At 37.0% G+C, this 22,315-nt stretch overlaps 1 protein-coding gene across 1 annotated transcript; it reads left to right on the forward strand.

Moving 5' to 3' along the window:
- Nucleotides 1–5,232: 5,232 nt before the first annotated feature.
- On the forward strand, nucleotides 5,233–6,189 carry LOC103729076 (olfactory receptor 14A16-like). The gene has a single exon (XM_008827049.1). The coding sequence runs from the start codon at nucleotides 5,233–5,235 to the stop codon at nucleotides 6,187–6,189; it is 957 nt and encodes a 318-aa protein (XP_008825271.1).
- Nucleotides 6,190–22,315: the final 16,126 nt, after the last annotated feature.

Here is a 22,315-nt window from a genome sequence, read left to right on the forward strand (position 1 = left end):
AAAATTATGAACATCTAAAGATTTTTGAAGTAATTATACTTAATCTTTAATTATAAGCTGAAAAATAATTTGTATGAGTTTTTTTAAAAATACTTTTTCTTTATAGTTTATTAATTTGTTCATAGTCATTAATTATTTACATAAATATTAAAAGAAATAAACATATAGCCCATGACTTTAAATTAAGTAAATTTTGTTAATATTTTCTAATCCTCTAATGTTTTCCAATCATTAAATCAGTCACTGAGAAAGAAGCATATATTTTAAAAATTGTATTTGTAGGTATATTTATGACTCCAGGTTTGTCTTTTTGTTTCAGATTTTTCTTCAATACTAAATCTGTTACTATCAATTTCATGTGGCATTGAATTTATCACTTATTTTCATGAATTATTTCTATTTTTCCTCTTGGTACCCATGCTTTTTGAGATTTTCAAAGTTCTTTGAGCTGTAGATTTCTATATTAACCTACTTTTGAAAATTTCTCAGCATTATTTGTCAAAAATTTCATTATGTTCTCATATTTAACATCTCGGGACTAAAGCCAGATGTGCTTTTTCATCACAGAGAGTTTATTACACATTCCTACAGGTGTATCATCTTTTCATCATGCGTGCCCCATTATTCTCCTCTGTAGCTCCTGTCCCACTCCAGTAGGTCCTCTTCCTGCCACAAATAGCCCACTTCCCCTTTCATGTCAGATATAATATTGTATATACAATATTTAAATGTAATATATGAACATATGTGTAGTGAATGAGGGCTAAATCTAGCTTCTGTATATGAGAGATCAGGATCTTTTCAGTATAGGCTGCTATTAGCAAATAGCATTCTTTCCCAATTTGTGCCATTGTTAATCCTTTCTCTGGACATTGTTGTGATTAAAAAATGTAAGTGCTATGCTACATTAAACTCATTCTGAGTTTAGAGGAAATGCATGCAGATTTCTGCATTACTATAATGGAGGTCAACGGTATTGTATAGACTTTACTTTGCTGAGATGTGCTCCTTTTATTCATGCTTTCTTCATGGCTTCCATCATGTGGGCTGTTGAACTTTGTCAAAGACCTTTTATGCATCTATTCAGATATATTATGTTACTTTGAATCTCAAATATATTTAATATATAATTTTATTTATTTTATATCTATCTATCCATACCTATATATACACAAGTGTTTAGTTGCATGTAAGTGTTTCATATGCATGCAATGACCACAGAGGCCAAAAGATGGCATCAGATTCCCTGGACCTGGAGTTATGGTAGAGATGGCTATCATGTAAGTGTTGGGAACTGAACCCAGGTACTTTGCAAGAACATAAAGTGCTCTTAACTTCTGAGTTATCTCTCCAGCACTACCTTCACAAGTCTATTTGTAGGCCAAAACAGAGCTATTTTAAAAATATTTTACGTATTATTTTTGTGTGTATGACTTTATTGCCTGCATGTATGTGAGTGCACCCATGTCATGCACTGCCCATGGAGGTCAGAAGAGGGCATAAGATCCCCTATTACTGGAGTTATGGATGGTTGTTTGCCACCATGTGGATATTGGGAACCAATATTTGGTTCTGTGCAAGAACAGACAGTGTTCTTAACTACTGAGCGCTATCCCCAGCCCTGCCTCATTACAGTTATTGACTACTGCAAATTTGAAACATTCTTGAATTCCTAGAATGAGGCCAACTTTACCTCATGAAGTCTGTTCCTTTTAATGTATTGTCAAATCTGGTTTGCAAGTATTTTATTAGAAAATTTGCATCTATTTTCATGAGATTAATTGAACTATAGCTTTCTTTTTCTGTCCTTTTGTTGCATTAATATCAAGATAATATTTGCTTCATAGAATGAGAGTGATAGTGTTTCTTCCCTTCCTGTTTTATGCAATAGGTCAAACAGCATTGGTGTTAATTCTTTAAAAGTCTGATAGATGTGGCTGCCAAGTTGTTTGCTTCCGAGCATTTTTTTTTTTGGAGATATTTTATACCATTTAAATATAATTCTTATTATAGATCCCATGGCTTATATGCTTTTGGTAATCTTTATATCTCATATGTTTAGAATATATTTATGTCCTGTGGCTTTTCCTTTTCCAATATAGGTTTCCAAAGTATTCTCTAATAATCATCTCTACCTAATTGTTCTCTAAGCAATTTACTCTTTGCAGCTCCAATATTAATTTTTACCTCTCTCTCTCTCTCTCTTTTTCTCTGCTTGATTATTTTGGCTATTGGTTTGTCAATCTTCTATATTTTTTCAGAGGCTCAATTCTGTGTTCCAATGTCTCTTTGTAAACTCCTTTTACTCTCCATTTCATTCATTTCTGCCATGTTTTTATTTCTTTCTGTCTACTGATTTGAGTTTAGCTTCTTTATCTTTAACAAGACCTTAAGAGGTGTCCTTACATTGTTTAGGTTCTTTCTCTGAAGATTTAATGTAAGTACAAATAATTATATACCTCTATCTTAGAAATTCCATTGCTGTTTAGTTGAGGTTTTGGTAAATTATATTATCATTTTCATTTTATTTGAGAATTTAAAATTTTTCTACTCTAGTTCTTCCATGACCCACTGATCATTCAGGAATGCATTATTTGATTTCCGTGTACTGTATTGTTTCTGTTATTTGCTATCGATTTAAAATTTTGTCTCATTGGGATTTGATAAGATACAATAAATCATTGCAGTTTTCTATATCTGTTGATGCTTGCTTTATTGTCCAAAATATATTTTATTTTTTGAGATATAAAGTTACAGATTCTATTCATTTTTCAAAAAGGTAATATTTTATCTTCTTGATTCTTCAGTAAAAATAACAGCGAGCTATCTATGACCTTGAATACCTTTAAATGCTGTGTCTTAGATAATTTATAATTGTCCCACATTTAGCTTGTCAAAAGGATCTTTTCTTAATGCACACTTTTCTTGATTACCTATAACATGGTGGAGAGAAATAAGGTAAATATATCTAAAATTCTTTATGCACCCTTTTGTCTATGAAAGCCATTTACTGGGAAATAGATTAGATTTACAAGCCTGGTTAATATTGAAATATATTGTGTTAAAAATTCCTTCCACTTAAAAAAAATCTATCAGAATAGATTCAAACTTAATCTGTACATAGAGTAAAACTTAGATCGTTTATTTCCATGTACTATTAAAAGTTCATTATATCATTTGATGACACATACTAGACATTCTTTATGACCTTTTATAAAACTTACTGTACATGATTGGACATTTTCATTTTTTTCTTTTTTGTTGAATTTTTATGTATTTCATATAAAACATCTTAATCATTCTTAGTCATCTTTATACTCTTTCCCCATTGATTCCTTCCCACAGCCCGCTGACTGAAATTCATGCATTGTCATTTGTGTGGTGACCTATCATGTCAAGTTAGTGTCCCCAAATGTCTTCAGTGCAAGTTCATCCACTGGGGTCTAGTCAGCCTATCTATAGTCCCTCCTTTAAAGAAGATAAGTCTTCCTCACCCATCAGTAATCAGCTGACAAGTTTTTGACACGGATTTGTTTATTTTTCCCATTTCCACAGTTCTGTGTTGGGTTTTTTTTCTGCTTGAGTTCGCATGGGTCTTATGCACATTGATGCCATTGCTGTAGGTTCATATGAGCAAGGGCCAAGGAGCTTGTAGGACTCTATTTTCATATGGTCATCCACATCCTCCTTGGCTCTTAACAATTGTTCTTCTCTCTCTTCCACAATGGTCCCTGAGCCCTGGGTGGGTGGAGTTTAATATAGAAGTCTTGTCCAAGGATCCACACTCGCAGATTCTTATTCTCTGTGCTTTGACCATTTGTGATCTTTTGTGTTCCTGACCCTCTGTTGCACGAGGTAACTTCATTAATGAGAACTGAGAGATGCAATAGTGTCCTCTTTATGCCTTGTTTATGTTCCATGAACCTTAGGTGTAGAGGTTGCATTTTAGATGTGCTACTTAGGCTTGGGCAAGTCACAGATAATATCTATGTGTGGTCAGTTGTGGAACTCTGTAATAGTCTCTGTCTGTTGCAAAAGAAACTTCTTTAATGAGTGGTGACTGGGATAATTGTCTGTAAATATAAGAATACATATTTTGCACATGGTAAGAAATCACATTATCCTATAGATATGACAGTCTAATGGTTTGCTCTAAGGTCTATTACCTCTCTACCCATGTGTATTTGGCTATGTTCATAGTACCACACATGAGTTTCCTTCAATTGAGTGAACTTTTAGTACAATTAGGTAGCTGTTGATTGCCCTCAAGATAAAAGTGCCAGTATTGCACCAATGTCATATGCTGTGCCGGTCATTGATGTGGTTATTTGGTCTTGAAGCTGATGTTGGACCACTGACTGGGGTTCTCTCTTAGCATCTTATGTAATAGTGCTCTGCAAAGCTATGAGAGCTAGCCTTCAGAGGAGGTGACTTTCAGGTCAGTTCCAGCTCCATTCCTCAAAATTCTGTGTCTAATGTATGTTGTGTCTTCAGCAATAGGGTCTTAGCTTCAAGTTCTGGGAGGAAATCAAGGGCTGTGGCAATAGCCAGTGTAATTTTGGGAGCCTCTTGGACCACCCTGGCCAGCAACTCAAAGGAAGGTTTCTTCTGTCTAGCACCGTTTCTTTGTTATGTAGCCTCAGCTATACACATGGACTCATGTAGAGTTATTTTATGTAAATTTTGTCAGATTTTTGGAATAATATGATTCCTAGTCAGACTTGTTAACTTCAAGAGACCAAATGATACCATATGCTGGAGAGGATGTACAGAAAGGGTTACTCTCATTTACAGTTGGTGGGATTGAAAACTTGGGCAACCCCAATGAAAGCACTGTGGAGAACTCTTACAAAACTGAAAATGAACCTACCATATAAAGCAGTCATACCATTCTTTGGCAATATACAGAAATAACTCATCCTGCTGCATAGATATTTGTTCATCCATGTTTGTTGCTGCTCTTTCCACAAACTAAAGTGTCCCACAGCTGATGAGTGGAAAATGAAAATATGTTATATTTACACAATGGAGGTCTACTCCATGGTAAAGAAAGACAAAATCAATTTTTACAATTTAAAATATGACATTCACCCTGTAATATCATATCACAAAATCATCAATGTAAATGTAGTAAAACAAATCAACAATGATTTGAAATGAAAACTTAGGCAGGAGAATTTAGTAACTGAATCAATACTAATTTTCCTTTAGTTTTTACAGATAAGACTCAAAATGACTGAGACAGCAATCAACATGACAAACTACATGGAATTCTTCCTCATGGAATTCCCAGATGGCCAGGTGCTGCAGACACTGTGCCCCACACTCTTCCTCCTGATTTACATGGGAACACTAATGGGAAATCTCCTCATTATCATCCTCACCACCATAGACCAGCATCTCCAATCACCCATGTATTTCCTTCTGAAGAATTTGTCCTTGATTGATATCTGCTATATTTCTGTCACTGTTCCCAAGTCCATCATGAATTCTGTGACCAACATCCACTCCATCTCTTTCCTGGGGTGCATCATACAGGTTTTTTGTTTTGTATTTTTGGCAGGCAGTGAATTTGCCCTTCTTTTGGTGATGTCCTATGACCGCTATGTTGCCATCTGCCTCCCTCTGCACTATGACACCATCATGAACAGAGCTGCCTGTGTGCAGATGGTGGCTGTAACGTGGCTCAGTGGCTGTGTCTATGGGTCCCTTCATGCCGCAGGAACATTCTCTGTCCATTTCTGTGGCCCCAACATAATACATCAGTTCTTCTGTGATATTCCATCACTTCTCACACTTGCTTGCTCTGGAGAACAAATTCTAGAATATGTATTTATCATTACTAGCTTTTGTTTTGCTTTCATGTGTTTTATATTAATGTTTTTTTCCTATGTTCAGATTTTCACTGTCATCCTAAGAATTCCTTCTATACAAGGAAGGTTTAAAACTTTCTCCACCTGCATGCCCCACCTGACTGTGGTTACCTTGTTTCTCTCTTCTGGATTTATTGCATATTTGGGTTCCACATCAAAATCTACATCATCACTGAACCTGTTCATGTCAGTGTTTTACTCTCTGTTACCTCCCAGCCTAAATCCTGTGATTTATAGCTTAAGAAACAGGGATATGAAAGTGGCCCTATTCAGCATTTTAGGTAACAAAATGACAAAAAAATTCTTTAAATATTGAAGAAATTAGCTACTGTGATATGAAAGTCTGTAAAGTGATCTGTTAGTTTAAACCTGTGTTAACTTTCTTAGATACCTGATGTACTATCTTGTTCTTACAAAAAGTGACCTATTTTTTTAATGTTATATGTGTCTGAACATCAGAGGATTATTTTAGATATTTTCAACTGAATGGAAATCTTACAAACATTATGGCCATATCAATATGTTTACAGTAATTTTTTTCGTTTTATAGTTAGATATTCAACAATTTTTCTTTTAATATGAGATTTTTTATGAATCCAAAACTGAAATATTTTGTTAAGCTTCTCTTAGTGTTTCTCCTCATTTTATTCCTGCAGCATTTAAAACGAAAATTAATTATTAATATACAAAATTCTAAATGATATTTTCTTCTTTGGCTTGTCAAAAATGGAAATATAGCAATGAGTTTAAAGATTACTTCATTAGTTAAAGAAAAATATTCTGAATTATGATCTTTTCCTTTATCTCCAAAAGAGGGGGATAGTAGGGAACAGATGTTACCTGAGGAGAGACAGGGAAAGGGAGAGTGTTTGGGAGGGAGGAAAAGAGGGAGGGATGTGCAAGGAGCCAATGTGTGTGTGTGGGGGGGGAGGGAAATCAGGATAGGGGGATGGTGGAAAATGGAAGTTATTGGAGGGAGGTGGGGATAATAGGGGTGCTTGGACTGAGGAGGGAGGAGGGAGACCAGATGGGAGGAATCAGAGTAGAGGTGAAGGGCTGGAGAGTTGGCTCAGTGATTAAGAACACTGGTTGCTCTTGCAGAGGACCCAGGTTTGATTCCCAGCACCCACTTGGCAGCTAACAATTGTCTGTAACTCCAGTTCTAAGAACATTAGATTCCCTCTTCTGACTTCCATGGGCAATGCACGACGTGGGTGTACTTTCATACATGCAGGTAATACACTCATACGTAAATTACTGCTATGTGAGGAAGACCTGATCTTCCTAAAACATGGGACTCTAGATAGGCTGACTAGATCTCAGTGGATGGACTTGGATTGGGGAATGTCTGGGGACACTGACTTGACATAGTGGGCCTTAACATGGATGACAGAGTATATGGGCCCCAGTGTTGGGGGGGGGTACTAGGAGGGTGCTGGTGGGGATGGGGATATAAAGATGCTTATGATTTTTTGAGATATTCTGTATTAAATACACAAAAATTTAACCATAAAAACAAAGAAAAAATTATATATATGCACTAAAAATGAAGAATGAATCTTGAGGGGCTAGGAAACACGTAGGGAATTGTGATGTCCCTGAAACCCCATGATAAATGCACATACTGTATCTAAATGCTAGTTAGTGCATATGTATACCTGGGAACTGCTTGGCAAGGAAGACAGTGCGAGACAGAGGACACCTCACTTTTAGTGGTTGGTTTGAGTGGTTCAGGAGACACCCCCCCCCAAATAACACAGGCTATTGTCAAACCTCTTGGTTATCTCACATAACTAGTCGATAAGACCCTGTTGCTGAAGACAAGACATGCTTCTGATGCAGGAATTGGATCAATGGAGTGGGAACTGACCTGGAGGCCTTCTACTTGAAGTTTAGCTATCATAATGCTAGATGATACTATGAAAACTGTCAAGGGAGAAAACAGGTCCATGGTATGACCCAGCCCTAAACCCTAATAACCAGCACATAAACGACCTGTATTGGTGCAATAGTGGCACTGTTATCTGGGGGGGGGGCGGGCAATCAACAGTTATATAATTGGACTTAAAGCCCTCTCAGTGAGCAGGAGCTCATGGGAGGCAATGTAAACTCAGCCAAATACACATAGCAGAAGAGGATATAGATCCTTGAGAAAACTTTTTATTTCTTTTTAGAAAAATGAAATGTCTTACTATATGCTAAATATCCTTATATTTACAGAGAAGCATACTGGACACCACTCATCAAAGAAACTTGCAAAAGATGGAGGCTACTGCAGAATTGCACATCTGGTCAGACACGTATGTCTGAGAGATGTCCAGGACTAGGTGACACATCTACATTTGAACTTCTACAACTAAGGCCCATGGAACATAGCAGATATAGAGCAAAACTAATGCATCCACCAACCCTCACCAGTAAAGTTTCCTTATACAACAGAGTGTGATGCACACAGAATGCCACAACTGGCCAACTTTTAAAGAATAAGAGGCTGCAGAGTCTCAATCTTTGTATGGGTCTCCTTCATTTAATCCCACCCTCCCACTACTCAGGGACCATTTCAGAAGAGGGGAAAGAAAGATTGTAAGAGTCAGGGCTCTTTCATGAAAACAAGGAAGCAGAGGTTTTCAGATCACTGGAAGATTGCTCATGTGAACTTCTGGCAATGGAGGCACTGAGCACAGGACCCATGTCAAATCAATTAAACAAGGGCCAAGAGGAGTGGAGAGACATGCAAGGTGGCTGACCCTAGACTGAGAATTGTTGGAGATTAATTGATGCTGGATGAGAGTATGCCTTACATATGATCTCTGGATGGGTTGACTAGATGCTGGTGGAAGAATTTACACTGAAAGACATCAGGGTACAAATCCTTGACAGGATGGAACTAACATATATGGTGGAATTCATGAGGTCCAGTGGGGAAGTGGGGGGCATGAATGGGGGAGGGACCCAAATTTGATTAAGAACTGTTGTATACATTACAAAAGCTCAATAATTTTTTTAAACTGTGATCTTGAAATTTGATATTCATATGCATCTTTCTGAAAGTTGCGTCCGGAGTGTAGTAATACCAGTTTTCACAGTCTATCCAAATAATGACACATTACAGGTACTGAGAGTGGAGACTTCTAGGGTAAAATAGAAGAAGGGATTTGTAAATTATTTAAATCAAATTAGTAAAATGGCACATTAGAAAGTACATCTGTGTGAATCTTTCCCTCAAGAAATGCAGTTTTCAGTTATAGATATGAATATGAGGAGGGTGGTGCTGTGGACTGCTTTCAAGGAGGGAGGGAAACCTCTTCTCCTGCCATTAATGTTCTGTAAGGTAGTTAAATCTACAGAATGCAATGAGTTCTGCCTTCCCAGGCAGGCATCTAACGTATCTCTAAAATAAATACATCACAAGACAAGAGAAACTACTACTGCATCCTTCCAAAACTGAAACATGCTTTCCAAAAACAGAAGAATGCATTCTAAAACCTTAAACATGCATTCCACAAACAAAACCATGGAAGCAAACCTGTGAATGATACAAATATTCTCAAAAATGTAAGCTTGATTTTCTCTCATCCAACCCCATCGTGCCCTGCCTGCTTCTCACAGGGAGGCTCCAATTCGTTTACTTCATGAGGGCTAGCTATCCCATTTCTCTCATCCACCACCACCCTGTCCCCTGTCAGCCTCTCTCACAGGCAGGCTCCAATTCCTTAAACTCAGGTCCCAGGACTAGCTTCCCAAACCAGATTAACCAAACCCCCTACCATAGATCCTTAAGTTCTCATCCAGGAGGTACCCTCACTACCAACTTCCCACCCTCTGGATCAAGCAGACAGACCTGCTCAGCCAGGACTCTGGTAAGTCAGATCTAGCTCACTGCCTCCCTACCCCATTTCTTTCATCCATGCTCACCCCATCCCCTGCTGGCCTCTCTCACAGGTTGGCTCCAATTCCTTCACCTCAGGTCCCAGGACTAACTTCCCAAACTTGGTTAAGGAAAAACCTTACCTATAGATTCCTAAGTCCCCTCACTACCAAGTTCCCAGCATCCCTATTGGGCAGACAGACCTGTTTAGTCAGGACTCTGACCAGTCTGCTACCCAGCAAGAACTTGAAATACCCAGCAATTTGTCTTCCATATCTAAACAAAATGTAGCCAAGCTACCTAAACAATATTAACAGAACCAAAATTAAATTAAACAAAAGCAGCATAGAAGTTCCTGTTGGACACATAACCCACAAAGAACATTCATATGCCCAAACAGCAATGCAAAACCACAAACAATATAAAATACCAGGAAAATAAGTCCTCAACAAACCCCTACAGAAGTTCACATTATTGAGAACCACCCTGTAGAACCCCAATATGCAAAATTTAAAAGAAAAATCATAAACATGATCAAAGATCTTCAAGAAAACACAGACAAACAACTCAAAGAATTCAAAGAGGAAAGACACAAACTTCTGACAGAAGCCCAGGAATATACAAATAGGCAGCTTAATGAAATATCAAAAACAATTCATAATTTGAAAAGTAAACTCACTAAAGAGAAATAGTAAAGAAAACCCAAAAGAAATGAACATGAGACTGAAAAACCCAAGAAACCAATTGTAAACAACAGAAGAAATCTCACAAGCAGAATAAATGAAATGGAAAACAGAATATCAAGACTGAAGGATAAAGTTGAATATCTGGACTCCTTGCAAAATTCAAAAAAATACAGGAATGGAATACTCAGGACATGTGGGACAACATGGAATGACCCAATCTACATATTACAGGCATACAGGAAGGAGAAGAACCTCAAACCAATGACGTTAAACAGATCTTCAATAGGATTATAGAAGAAAACTTCCCAAAATTAAGGGAAGATTTATCTATAGAGAGTCAAGAAGTACAGAGAACACCATTAAGACATGATCAGAACAGAAAGTCACCACAGCATGTCATAGTAAAAACATTAAATGTACAAAACAAAGAGACTACCCTGAAAGCTGCTAGAGAAAATCAAGAAGTAACATACGAAGGAAAACTCATCAGAATTACAGTTGACTTTTCAATGCAAACTACCAAAGCCAGAAGAGCCTGGAACAAAGTATTCCCAGTTTTAAACAACCATGAATGCCAACCCTGAATATTTTATCCAGCAAAACTATCTATTAAGGTCGAAGGGGAACAGAAATTTTCCATGACACAAATACGCTGAAAGAATTCATGTCTTCCAAATCAGTACTACAGAGAATATTTGAAGCAATACAGAGGACCAAAGAAGGGAATAGAAATTCAGACAGTAATACAACTCCCAACTAAAGAAAGCCCAGGCCCAGATGGATTCACAGCAGAATTCTACCAGGCATTCATATAAAATCTACAACCAATACTGCTTAAATTATTGAAAAATATAGAAAAATGGAGAGAGCTCCAAAACACCTTCTATGAAGCCAGCATCACTCTAATACCAAAATCAGGTACACATATAACAAAAAAGAAAATGATAGACTTATATCATTAATGAATATAGATGCAAAGATACTCAACAAAATACTTGCAAACTGCATAAGACACACATCAAAAAGATCATCCATCACAATCAAGTCAGCTTTATTGCAGAGATCAAGGGATTGTTCAACATATGTAAGTCAATAAATGTAATAAAACATATAAATGGACTTAAATACAAAAAAATGCAGAAAAGGCATTTGATAAAAATCCAACATGCACTCATGTTAAAAGTCCTAGAAGGAATTGGTCTGGAGGGAACTTACCTCAGCATCATTAAAGTTATGTACAACAAACCCATAGCCAGCATCATCCTAAATGGAGAAAAACTGGAAGCATTCCCATTAAAACCAGAAACAAGACAAGGCTGTCCTCTATCTCCATTCCTTTTCAATATAGTGCTTGAAACTCTTGCAAGAACAATAAAACAAGAGAAGAAATTTAAATTAGTACCAATTGGAAAAGATGAGGTCAAATTATCCCTATTTGCATATGATATGATATTATACATAAGTGATTCCAAAATTCCACTAGAAAACTGTTTGAATTAATTAATACTTTCAGAAAAGTGGCAGGATACAAAATCAACTTACAAAAATGAGTAGCCTTTCTATATACCAATAACAAGAAAACAGAAAAAGCACTTGAGGAAACCTTCCCATTCTCAATAGCCTCAAAAAATACTTGGGAATAAACCTAACAAAAGACACTGAAGATCTCTACAATGAATATTTCAAAACTCTAAAGAAAGAGATAGAGGAAGACATTAGGAGATGGAAAGACCTAACATACTCATGGATTGGTAGAATCAATATTGTGAAAATAACACTAGGAGATGAAAAGACCTACCATGCTCATGGCAAAGAAGCACCTTAAAACGTGCTCAACAGCTTTAGCAATTAGAGAAATGCAGATAATATCCACTTCAAGATTTCATCTTACCCCAGTCAGAATGGCAAAATATTTCAAGAGAATGAAAGACTCCAAATGGTGGAGAAGATGTGGAGAAAGACAAATGCTCATTTGCTGCTGGTGGGAATGAAAACTCATACAACCACTATGGAAATCAGTGTGGAGAACCCTCAAAAAACTAAAAAATGAACCAACCATATGATCCAGTTATATCACTCCTTGGCATATACCTGCAGGACTCATCATACTGTAAAGATACCTGTACATCCATATTTGTTGCTGCTTTCTTCACAATAGCTAAGAAATGATAAAAACTTAAATGTCCCTCAACTGATGAACAGTTAATGAAAATGTGGTACATCTACTCAATAGAGTTGTACTCAGCAGGAAGAAAAGATGAAATTATGAAATTTGCAGGTAAATGGATGGATCTAGAGAGTGTTATACTAAGTGAAATAACACAAACACGGAAATGCAAGCAATGTATCTTCTCCCCAATTTGTAGATTGTAGCACCACTCCCTTATATGTGAGTATATGAGTTCTGATGTAACACCAGGGGCCAGGGAAAGGAAAGGATACATGGAGGTAAAAGGAAAGAAACAACCTGAAATGGGAATAGAAGGGAACAGGTGTTACCTGAGGTAGGTGGAAAAAGGAGGAGTAATTGGCAGGGAGGAGAGGAGGGAGGGGCATGCAAGGGATCATGGTTTGGGGGAGGGAGGAAAGTCAGGAGATGAAATACGGTGGGAGTCAGGAGGTATTGGGGGGACAGTGGAGATAATGGGGGCACTGTGACTAGGGAGTAAGGGAGGAAGGAAACCTAATGGGAGAAAAACAGTGGAGATGATTGAATCTCGGGGAGCTAGGAAACCTAGAGGTCAGAGTGATGACCTAGAAACCCTGTGAAAAATGCACATAGAGTGTCTGAATATTAATGCATATGTATACCTCAAGCTGCTTGCCAGGGAATGCAGTGCCAGATAGAAGAGACCTCCGTTAGAGTGACAAGCATGCTGCACAGCACTCATCAAAGAAGCTTCTTTTTGCAACAGATGGAGGCCATTGCAGAGTTGCACATCTGGTCAGGCACAGAAAACATGTCTGGGATATGCCAAATACTAAGTGACACATCTACAGTTGAATCTCTACAACTAAGGGTTATGGAACATAGCAGAATAAGGAGTAGAGAGAGGGCTAATGTACTCACAGCTCTCACCAGTGAGGCTTCCATGTGTATCAGAGTGCAATGCACACAAAAGGCCATAACTGGCCATACTTTGGAGAATAAGAGACTGTAGTGTAGTATAGTACTACTATATGAAACGCCACCCACTCATGGCTCAGGGTCCATTGTGGAAGAGGAGTTGTAAAGATTGTAAGAGACATGGCTGGTTCATGAACACAGGGAGGTGGAAACTTCCAGGTCACTGGAGGCTTGCTCATGTGAGCCTGTGGCAGCGGTGCCATCGATCACGGAACCAATGTCAGCTATATTAAAGAAGGGCCCAAAGGGGAGGTGTGACACAGGTTGCATACCAGCACTCAACTGAGAACTATTTGAGACTGATTGCTGCTGGGTGAGGGATATTATAACTTACATACAACCACTGGATGGGGTGACTGGACTTCAGTGGATGCATTTACACTGAAGGACATTTTAGTACGAACACTTGAATGAATAGGATTCAGCATGTATGGCAGAGTGCACAGGGTTCGGTGTGGGAATAGGGAGAGGCATGGATGGGGAAGGGATCTGTATTTAAGTGGGAAATTTAAAAAAATTCAGTTTAAAAAAGAATATTAGAAGTTAAAGAAAAGAATATGAAGTTTAAAATGGTAGATTGAACACAGCTCTGTATTTCAGTCCTTATAAATTCACAATAAAATTGCAGTTTTTAAAACCATAAATATGAGAGAGACAAAGAAAGGACAATGATGACATGTTTAGAAGCCAATGAGAAAATGGGTGACCAAGAGCTGACTTAACAGAGGAAAGCAAGCTGTAATATCAGTTGTAGGTGGTTGGTGGAGCTCCGAAGAGAGGTGGTGTACACTTTAGAACTCCAGGAAGGCTTAACCATCAGAGGTAGTACTTTGAGAGCAGGAAAATGGGGTAGAGGTTGCAGAAGATGCAGTTTAGATGCCCTAATACTCCGTGCAGAAGAGAAAGGTTTTTGTACTAGGAGGCTGAACATAAACACTCTGATCTAGAGAACCAATCAGGTGGAATGCATGAAGGAAACACCAGGAAAAAGAGATACTGAGGTTAAATCTGCATCTTTGAAGATTAAGTCACAGAAGATTTGAACCAGTCAGTTGGGTGGTAATAGCTAGTCTTTCATGAAACAGAGAGCAATTTTCTTTCTCTGGGGAATTTGATGAACTCAATAAAATATCCATTGGAAGAACCAGCCCATTCTATTCCTACTGGCTTTTCTTGGGCCTTCCTTGTTCCCATCCTGCTGAGCTGCTATAGAGTGCCTGACTAGCTAGAGCGAGTTACCATCCCATTGCTTTGGGAGCATCTACAATCAGTCCAACTGTTCCAGAGTGCAAACTTTCTCTGCTAGCTAGTAAGAACCATCCATTCCTGTCCCTATCAACTTTCATTAAACTTTCACTGTCCTGCTGAGACTGCCTTAGAGCACCTGACTAGCTGGGAGAGATAGCCAGATCTTTTTGTGCTGGGTCTTTATTCCCCTGCTTTGAGACTAGCCTCAGTCTTTTGTCTCCTGAGATCACACCACCTTGTTTAGCTTGTTAGTACCAGTATAGCTTTTATGCCCATCACTTCAACTTGGGCCTGGGCTCAGGTGCCCAGCTGTGGAGATCTTGACCAGCCTGCCTGGATCTATCCAGTCTCTCCAATAAAAAATAAAAAAGAAAATCTGAAGCCCAGACCAAATACCAATTCATACTAGATCATAAATCAACCAAGCCAAATAAACAATAGAAAACAGAATCAAACTTTAACTCAACAAAGGCAGGCTTGAGTTTCATGTCAGATACATAAGCAATAAAAGGCATCCACCTGCCAGACCACAACAAAAATTTTAAAATAATATAAAAAAAATATGTCCCCACCAAACCCCATATAAAAGTGTTCTCCAATAAGAACTCCCTAGAGGTACACTAGGATACAGAATTTAAAAGGGTAATCATATATAAAATGAAAGAATCCAACAAACTCAAAGAGCAACAAACAACTCAAAGAACTCAAAAAGGACAAAGATTAATCTCCTGAATGAATCTCAACAAAATACAAATATATGGATGAATGAAGTGACAAAGACAATTTAGGATTTGAAAAGTGAATTCATAAAAGAGATTATATATTGAGGAAGAAAACCCAGGATGAAATGAAGATGTCATTGTAAAGCTCAATAAGCCAATTTGAAACACCAAGAAAAAGCCTCCTCAAAAGAATTAATGAAATGGAAACATAATATCAAAAATGGATGATAAATTTGAAGAATTGGACCATTCAAGCAAAGAATATGTAAAAAAAACCCCACAGGAATGGAATACGCATGTGGGACACCATGAAAATACCAAACTTATGCATTGTAGGTGTAGAGGGAAGAGAAGAATCCCTGGTCAATAGCATTGTCAATATCTTCAACAGGTTTATGGAAGAAAATTTCTCTAAATTAAGGAAGGACATACTCATGCATGCACAAGAAACATACAGAACACCAGTTAGAAAGGACCAGAATAGAAACTCCCCACAAAATATTATACTAAAAACACTAAATGTACAAAGAAAGAATACTGAAAGCTGAAAGAGAAAAACGTCAAGTTCTATATAAAAGAAAATAGAATTAGAGCTTTTTAAAAAATATTTATTTAATAACCATATAATTAGTAGAAGCATCACATTACAACAGCATTGACATATTCAGTAACAATTCCCAGAGCAAAGATGCATCTCTTTTAAAATTTACTGTAAATTTTTAGGTTCACAGTTGAATTAATACGGTTATAAAATATTGCACTCAGTATGAACTGTATAAGACATAAATTGAATGAGGCTTTAACCTTTAAAAAATATCTCCATTTAATTTCAAAATATACTGTGTCCTACAGAAAAACTCATTTTAATGCAACTAATACTTAGATGTTCGCACATGTGTCTCTAATCTCTATATATCTGATTATTACTAGTCACAGTTAGTAACTTTCTGAGATCCTTGGCACCTGAGCATGGATATAAAGTCATCAGATAGATTTCAATGGTAATGATTTTCACATCTACTAATTAACATGAAGAAAATTTTTATGTTTTTTCCTCAAATATCACTCATTTTTTAATTTATTGATTTTTTGTGTTGTTCATACAGAACATCCCGAACTATCTTATTCTTCTATAAAACTGCATCCCAAATGGCACCCTCCCATAGCCTCCTCACTGCTGCAGCCCATATACTCTGTCATGCCTGTTACTCTCCACTGTATTGTCAGTGTCCCCAGCCTTTCCCCAGTGCTTGTCCATCCACTGAGTCTCATCAGCCTATCTAGAGTTCCTTGTTTTAGGAATATCAGCTCTTCCTCATGTAGCAGTAATCAGTTGCCAATATTCCTTTAGATAACATTGGAGTCTACTGTTCATTTTCCCAGTTCTATGCTGGGTTACTGCCTTGAAATCTCTTGGGCTACCCTGGCCAACAACTCAAAGGAAGGTATCTCCTTTCTGGCATTGTTTCTTATTATGTAGCCTTTAGCTATACACATGGACTCTTAAAGTGTTATATTGATCACTTTAATCTTTGGTTATACTTTCTTTTTCTGTGTTTAAGACCATTCAGTTTTTCCAGATAAACCAATTTTGTTTTACTCTTAGGGTTGTTTGAGGATCTGTTACTCAGGGGTCACATGGGCTTGGGAGGATCCCCTGGCTCCTTTTTTTTTTCTTTTTTCCAGCTCCAGTTCCATCTATGTGAAGATAAATCAAAGGTCCTGCTTGACTGTGGCTGGCTTCAATTGGAAGCATGGAGGAAATGTTTCCTCTGTGTTGACTCTCCTCTTTGTGGACTGGACAATGGTTCAAGTCTATCTGGTGGGGTCTCCATGGCCTCTGTGAACAAGAGGACAGGTGACACACAACAGTTACAGAACATTTTGAGATTCTCCATAGTCCCCTGGAACTTAGTTGACCTTGGAGGGCAAGGATCAAAAACTGCCCTTTAAGTCTCTCTGACCAGAATAGTATAGGCCTCAAAGTATGACTGTTAAACATCCAAGAAGATTAGTTCCCCAGTCTGGTACTTTTAATTACCGTGCACTATGTAGATAAAGCTTGGGCAAAAACCAAACATTCTCAGATCCACCTTCACTAGACATATATTATGTTCCTTGAGATAGTAATATGAATAATTTGTCAATAGGTTGTTGGACTAATATGTTCCTCTGTTTTTTTTTTAAACTAGCTAGGCTCTGTCTAATTCTTCCACTAAATTTTCCCCATTTAAATTGCCCCCATTTTTCCCATTTCTACCTTAATAATACCCTTCTCCTATGATCCCACCTCTATGAGCTCCTTCTTTCTCTTTATCCCCAAGTTTCCTTGTATTACCGGTACTCCTTCCCCCTCCCATTAAAATAACCCAATTTTTATCCATATCTCCCTTACTAACACCTGATTCCTACTGTTCTTCCCTTTCAGGTTCTTACTTTTCCTTTACCTCCCTGGTTCCTTTTCATTATCCTGGTTCCTGTAGTTATGTCTGGATACATACTCATAAGGATTTGGTGATAGGATCCACATATGAGGGAGAATATACGTCTTTTTGTTTTCTGACTCTGTGTTATTTCACTTAGTATACCAGTTTCCAGTTCCATTCATTTACCTGAAAATTTCATGATTTCATCTTCTTTACTGCTGAGTAGAAAGCCATTATATAAATTAACCACATTTTCATTATCCATTCGTCAGTTGAGGGACACTTAGTTTGTTCCATCTCCTAGCTATTGTGAAAAGAGTAGCAACAGCCATGGATGTACAAGTGTCTATGCAATAGGATGAGTTTTTTGGGTATATGCCAAGCAGTGGTATAACTGGGTCAAATGGTAGGTTCATTTTTATTTAAGTTATCCACACTGCTTTTCATAGGGGTTACACAAGTTTGCAATCGCACCAGCAGTGGATGAACATTCCCCTTTCCCACATCCTCTCCAGCATTTGGTATCATTTGTTCCATTGATCTTAGCCAGTCTGACTGGGGTAAGATGAAATCTTAAAGTGGTTTCAATTTGCATTTCCCTAATTACTAATGATGTTGAACACCTTTTAAGATGCTTCTCGGCCATCTTTACTTCTTCTTTTGAGAATTCTCTGTTTAGCTCATTAGCCTATCATTGAATTGGGTACTTCCTTTCTTGATTTTTTGTTTTTTGAGTTCGTTATATATTCTGGATGTTAAATATTTGTCAGACGTCTTGCCAGTGAAGGTTTTCTCCCATTCTGTGTGTTTTCTCTTCACTTCCTTGGTTGCTTCTTTTGATGTACAGAAGCTTTTAGTTTAATGTGGTCCCATTTGTTGATTCTTGACCTTGTGTCCTGAGGAATTGATGTCTGTTTTAGAAAATGCTTTCCTACACCTATGTATTGTAGGTTATTGCCAATGTTTTCTTCTAAAATTTTCAGAGTTTTAGGCTTCATATTGACATCTTTGATGCATTTGGAATTGACTTCTCTGCAAGTTGAAAGACAGGGGTTTAGTTTCATTCTTCTACAGGCAGAGATTTGGTTTTGCCAGCACCATTTGCTGAACATGCTGTCTTTCCTCCAGTGAATGTTCTAGGCACCTTTGTCAAATATCAGGTCACTGAAATTGCATATACTCATACTTGGGTCTTCAATTTTGTTCTGTTGATCCATGGGTTTATTTTTGTGCAAGTGCCATGTTGTTTTTATGGCTATAGATCTTTAATACAGCTTAAAATCTTGTATAGTAATTCCCCTAGCACTGTTCTTTGTGGTTAGGGTTACTTTGGTTATCCGAGGTCTTTTGTGTTTCCATATGAGTCTTAGGATTTTTTTTTCCAGTTCTGTAAAGAATGTCAAAGGGATTTTGATTGGCATTGCATTGAATCTATAAGTGGCTTTTGGTAGGATCGTTAGTTTCAAAATATTAATTCTTCCAATCCATGAGCATGAGAAGTCCTTCCATCTTCTGCTGCCTTCCTCAATCTATTTCTTTAAATAATTAAAATTTTCCTTGTAGAGGTCTTTAATGTCTTTGATCAAGTTTATTCTGAGTTTTTTTTGCAGCTATTGTGAAAGGGAGTATTTCCATGTACATGATTGCTTGTTATTATATAGTTTATAGAAAGGCTACAGATTTTCATAGATTAATTTTGTAACCTGCCACTTTACTGAAAGTGTTAATCATTTCTAGGAATTTTCTGGTGGAATTTTTGGCATCTCTTAGATATAATATCACATCTTCTGCAAAAAGGTATAATTTGATCTCTTCTTTTCCAATTGTTATTCCTTTAATTTTGTTCTCTTGTATTATTGCCCTTGCAAGAGTTTCAAGCACTACCGATAAAAAGGAGTGGAGAGAGTGGACATCCTTGTCTGTTTCCTGATTTTAATGGGAATGCTTACAGTTTTTCTCCATTTAGAATGATCTTAGCTGTGGCTTTGTTGTATAAGGATTTAATTATGTTGAGGTACGTTCCCTCTAGTGCAATTCCCTCCAGGACTTTGAACATCAATGCATGTTGAATTTTGTCAAAGACCTTCTCTGTATCTATTGAGATGTCCATGTGGTTCTTTTGAGTTCATTTATAAGATTTATGATGTTTATTGGCTTATATATATTGAAACATCCCTGCATCTCTGGAATAAAGCCAACTTGATCATGGTGGGTGGTCTTTTTGATGTGAGTGTGTATGTGGTTGCAAGTATTTTATTGAGAATTTTGTATCTATGTTCATTAAGGATTTGGGTCTATAGTTTTCTTTTTTTGGTTGTATATTTACCTGGCTTTGGTGTTAGAGTGATGCTGGCTTCAGAGAAGGAATTTGGAAGGTTTCCCTCCATTTATTTCTTTTTTACTAAATTAAGTAGCATTGGATATAGATCTTTAATTATCTGGTAGAATTCTGCTGTAAATCTGCTTTTTTTAGTTGGGAGATTTTGTTTTGCTGTTTCAATTTCCTTATGTTTTAAGCTGTCTATCTCTTCTTGGTTTAGTTTTGGTGGTTCCCATGCTTTTAGATACTCATCCATTACTTTTAGGTTTTCAAATTCAGTAGCATATAGGTTTTTAAGGTGTTCCCTTATACTGTTCTGGATCTTTTTGGTGTCTGTTGTGCTGTTTCCCCTTCCATATCTGATTTTGTTGATTTGGATGTGCTCTTTCTTTCTTTTGGTTAATTGGGCTAGTGGTATGTCAATCTTGTTTATTTTTTCAAAGAACCAGCTCTCAGATTCGTTGATTCATTGTATTGTTTTCATTGTTTCGATTTCATTAATTTCTCCTCTGATTTTTATTATTTCTTCCTGTCTGCTAGGTTTGGGTTTCTTTTTTTTTTTTTCTTTTTGCTTTTCAAGTGTCTTGAGTTGCAATGTTAAGTCATTTATTTGTGCTCATTCCGATTTTTTAATGTAGGCATCACTTAGAGCTGTAACTTCACTCTAAGGACTCTTTTCAATGTATCCAAGAGGTTTTATTGTGTTGTGTTGTCCTTTTCATTTACTTCTAAGAATATTTTATTTCTTTATTTCTCATTTCATCCCATTCATCATTCAGGTGTATGTTGTTTCCTCATGTGTTCATGTAGTTACTAGGGTTTTTTTTCTGTGTCCATTTTAAGCTTTATTGTATTGTGGTTTGAAAGAATTAATGGAGTTAATTCACTCTTTTTGTATTTATTGAGGCTTTTTTTAGGCCCTGGTATATGATTGATTTTTGAGAAAGTTCCATGGGGCACTGAATAGAAAGTATATTCTTTGGTGCTTGGGTTGTGTATTTGGGAGATGTCTGTTAGACCCATTTGGTATATGATATTGTTTAATTCAGATGTCTCTCTGTTAATTCTCTGTTTTATTGACCTATCTAATGGAGACAATGGGGTATTGAAGTCCCCTACTATTAATAAGTTGGGATTAATCTGGGTCTTAAAGTTCTGTAGTACTGATTTTTTGAAGTTGGTGCACCAGAGTTTGATGAATATATGTTCATGATTGTCATATCTTCTTGTTCAGTTTTTCCTTTGCTCAGAATGAAGTGACTCTCTTTGTGTCTTCTGATTAGTTTTAGTTTGAAATCTATTTTATCAGTTATTATAACTGCAATGCCTGCATTTTTATTAGTACCATTTGCTTGGTACCTTTCTCATCTTGAGGTAGTGCCTGTCCTTGAAAGTGATGAATTTCTTGCAGACAAAAAAAAAGATGGGTTTTGTTTCTTAATCCATTCAACTAGTCTGTGTATTTTGACTGAGGTGTTCAGTCCATTGATATTTAAAGTTATTAATGAAAGATGTGTATTGATTCCTGTCATTTACATTTCTGTTCACATTTGGGGGTAGTTGTGCATTTCCACAGTTATACCTTCATTAAGTTTCCTTCTACAATCCCTTGGGTATAGTAGTTTCTTTCTTCAGCTCTTTGTATTCTTCAAGAACTCACTGAAGGGCTGATTGATGGACATGAAGTCTTTCAGTGTATTTATGTCATGGAAGATTTTTCTTTTCCCTTCAACTATAATAGACATTTTGGCTGGATAAAGAAATCTGGGTTGGCATTTGTAGCCCTTTACAACTGGGAATTCTTTGCTCCATGTTCTTCTGGCTTTCATAGTTTGCACTCTAAAGTCAGCTGTAATTCTGATGGGTTTTCTTTTATAAGTGTCTTGTTGTTTTTCATTTGCAGCTTTCAGTATTCTGTGTTTGTTTTGTACATTTAGTGTTTTTACTATGATGTGCCATGGAGAGTTTCTTTTCTGGTCCTGTCTATTTGTTGTACTATGTGCGTCTTATCTTTGTATTTCTTTAATTTGGGAAAATTTTGTTCT

The sequence above is a fragment of the Nannospalax galili genome, unplaced genomic scaffold (genome assembly GCF_000622305.1).
Source record: "Nannospalax galili isolate Female #2095 unplaced genomic scaffold, S.galili_v1.0 scaffold353, whole genome shotgun sequence".
In the NCBI taxonomy this organism is placed as follows: Eukaryota; Metazoa; Chordata; class Mammalia; order Rodentia; family Spalacidae; genus Nannospalax; species Nannospalax galili.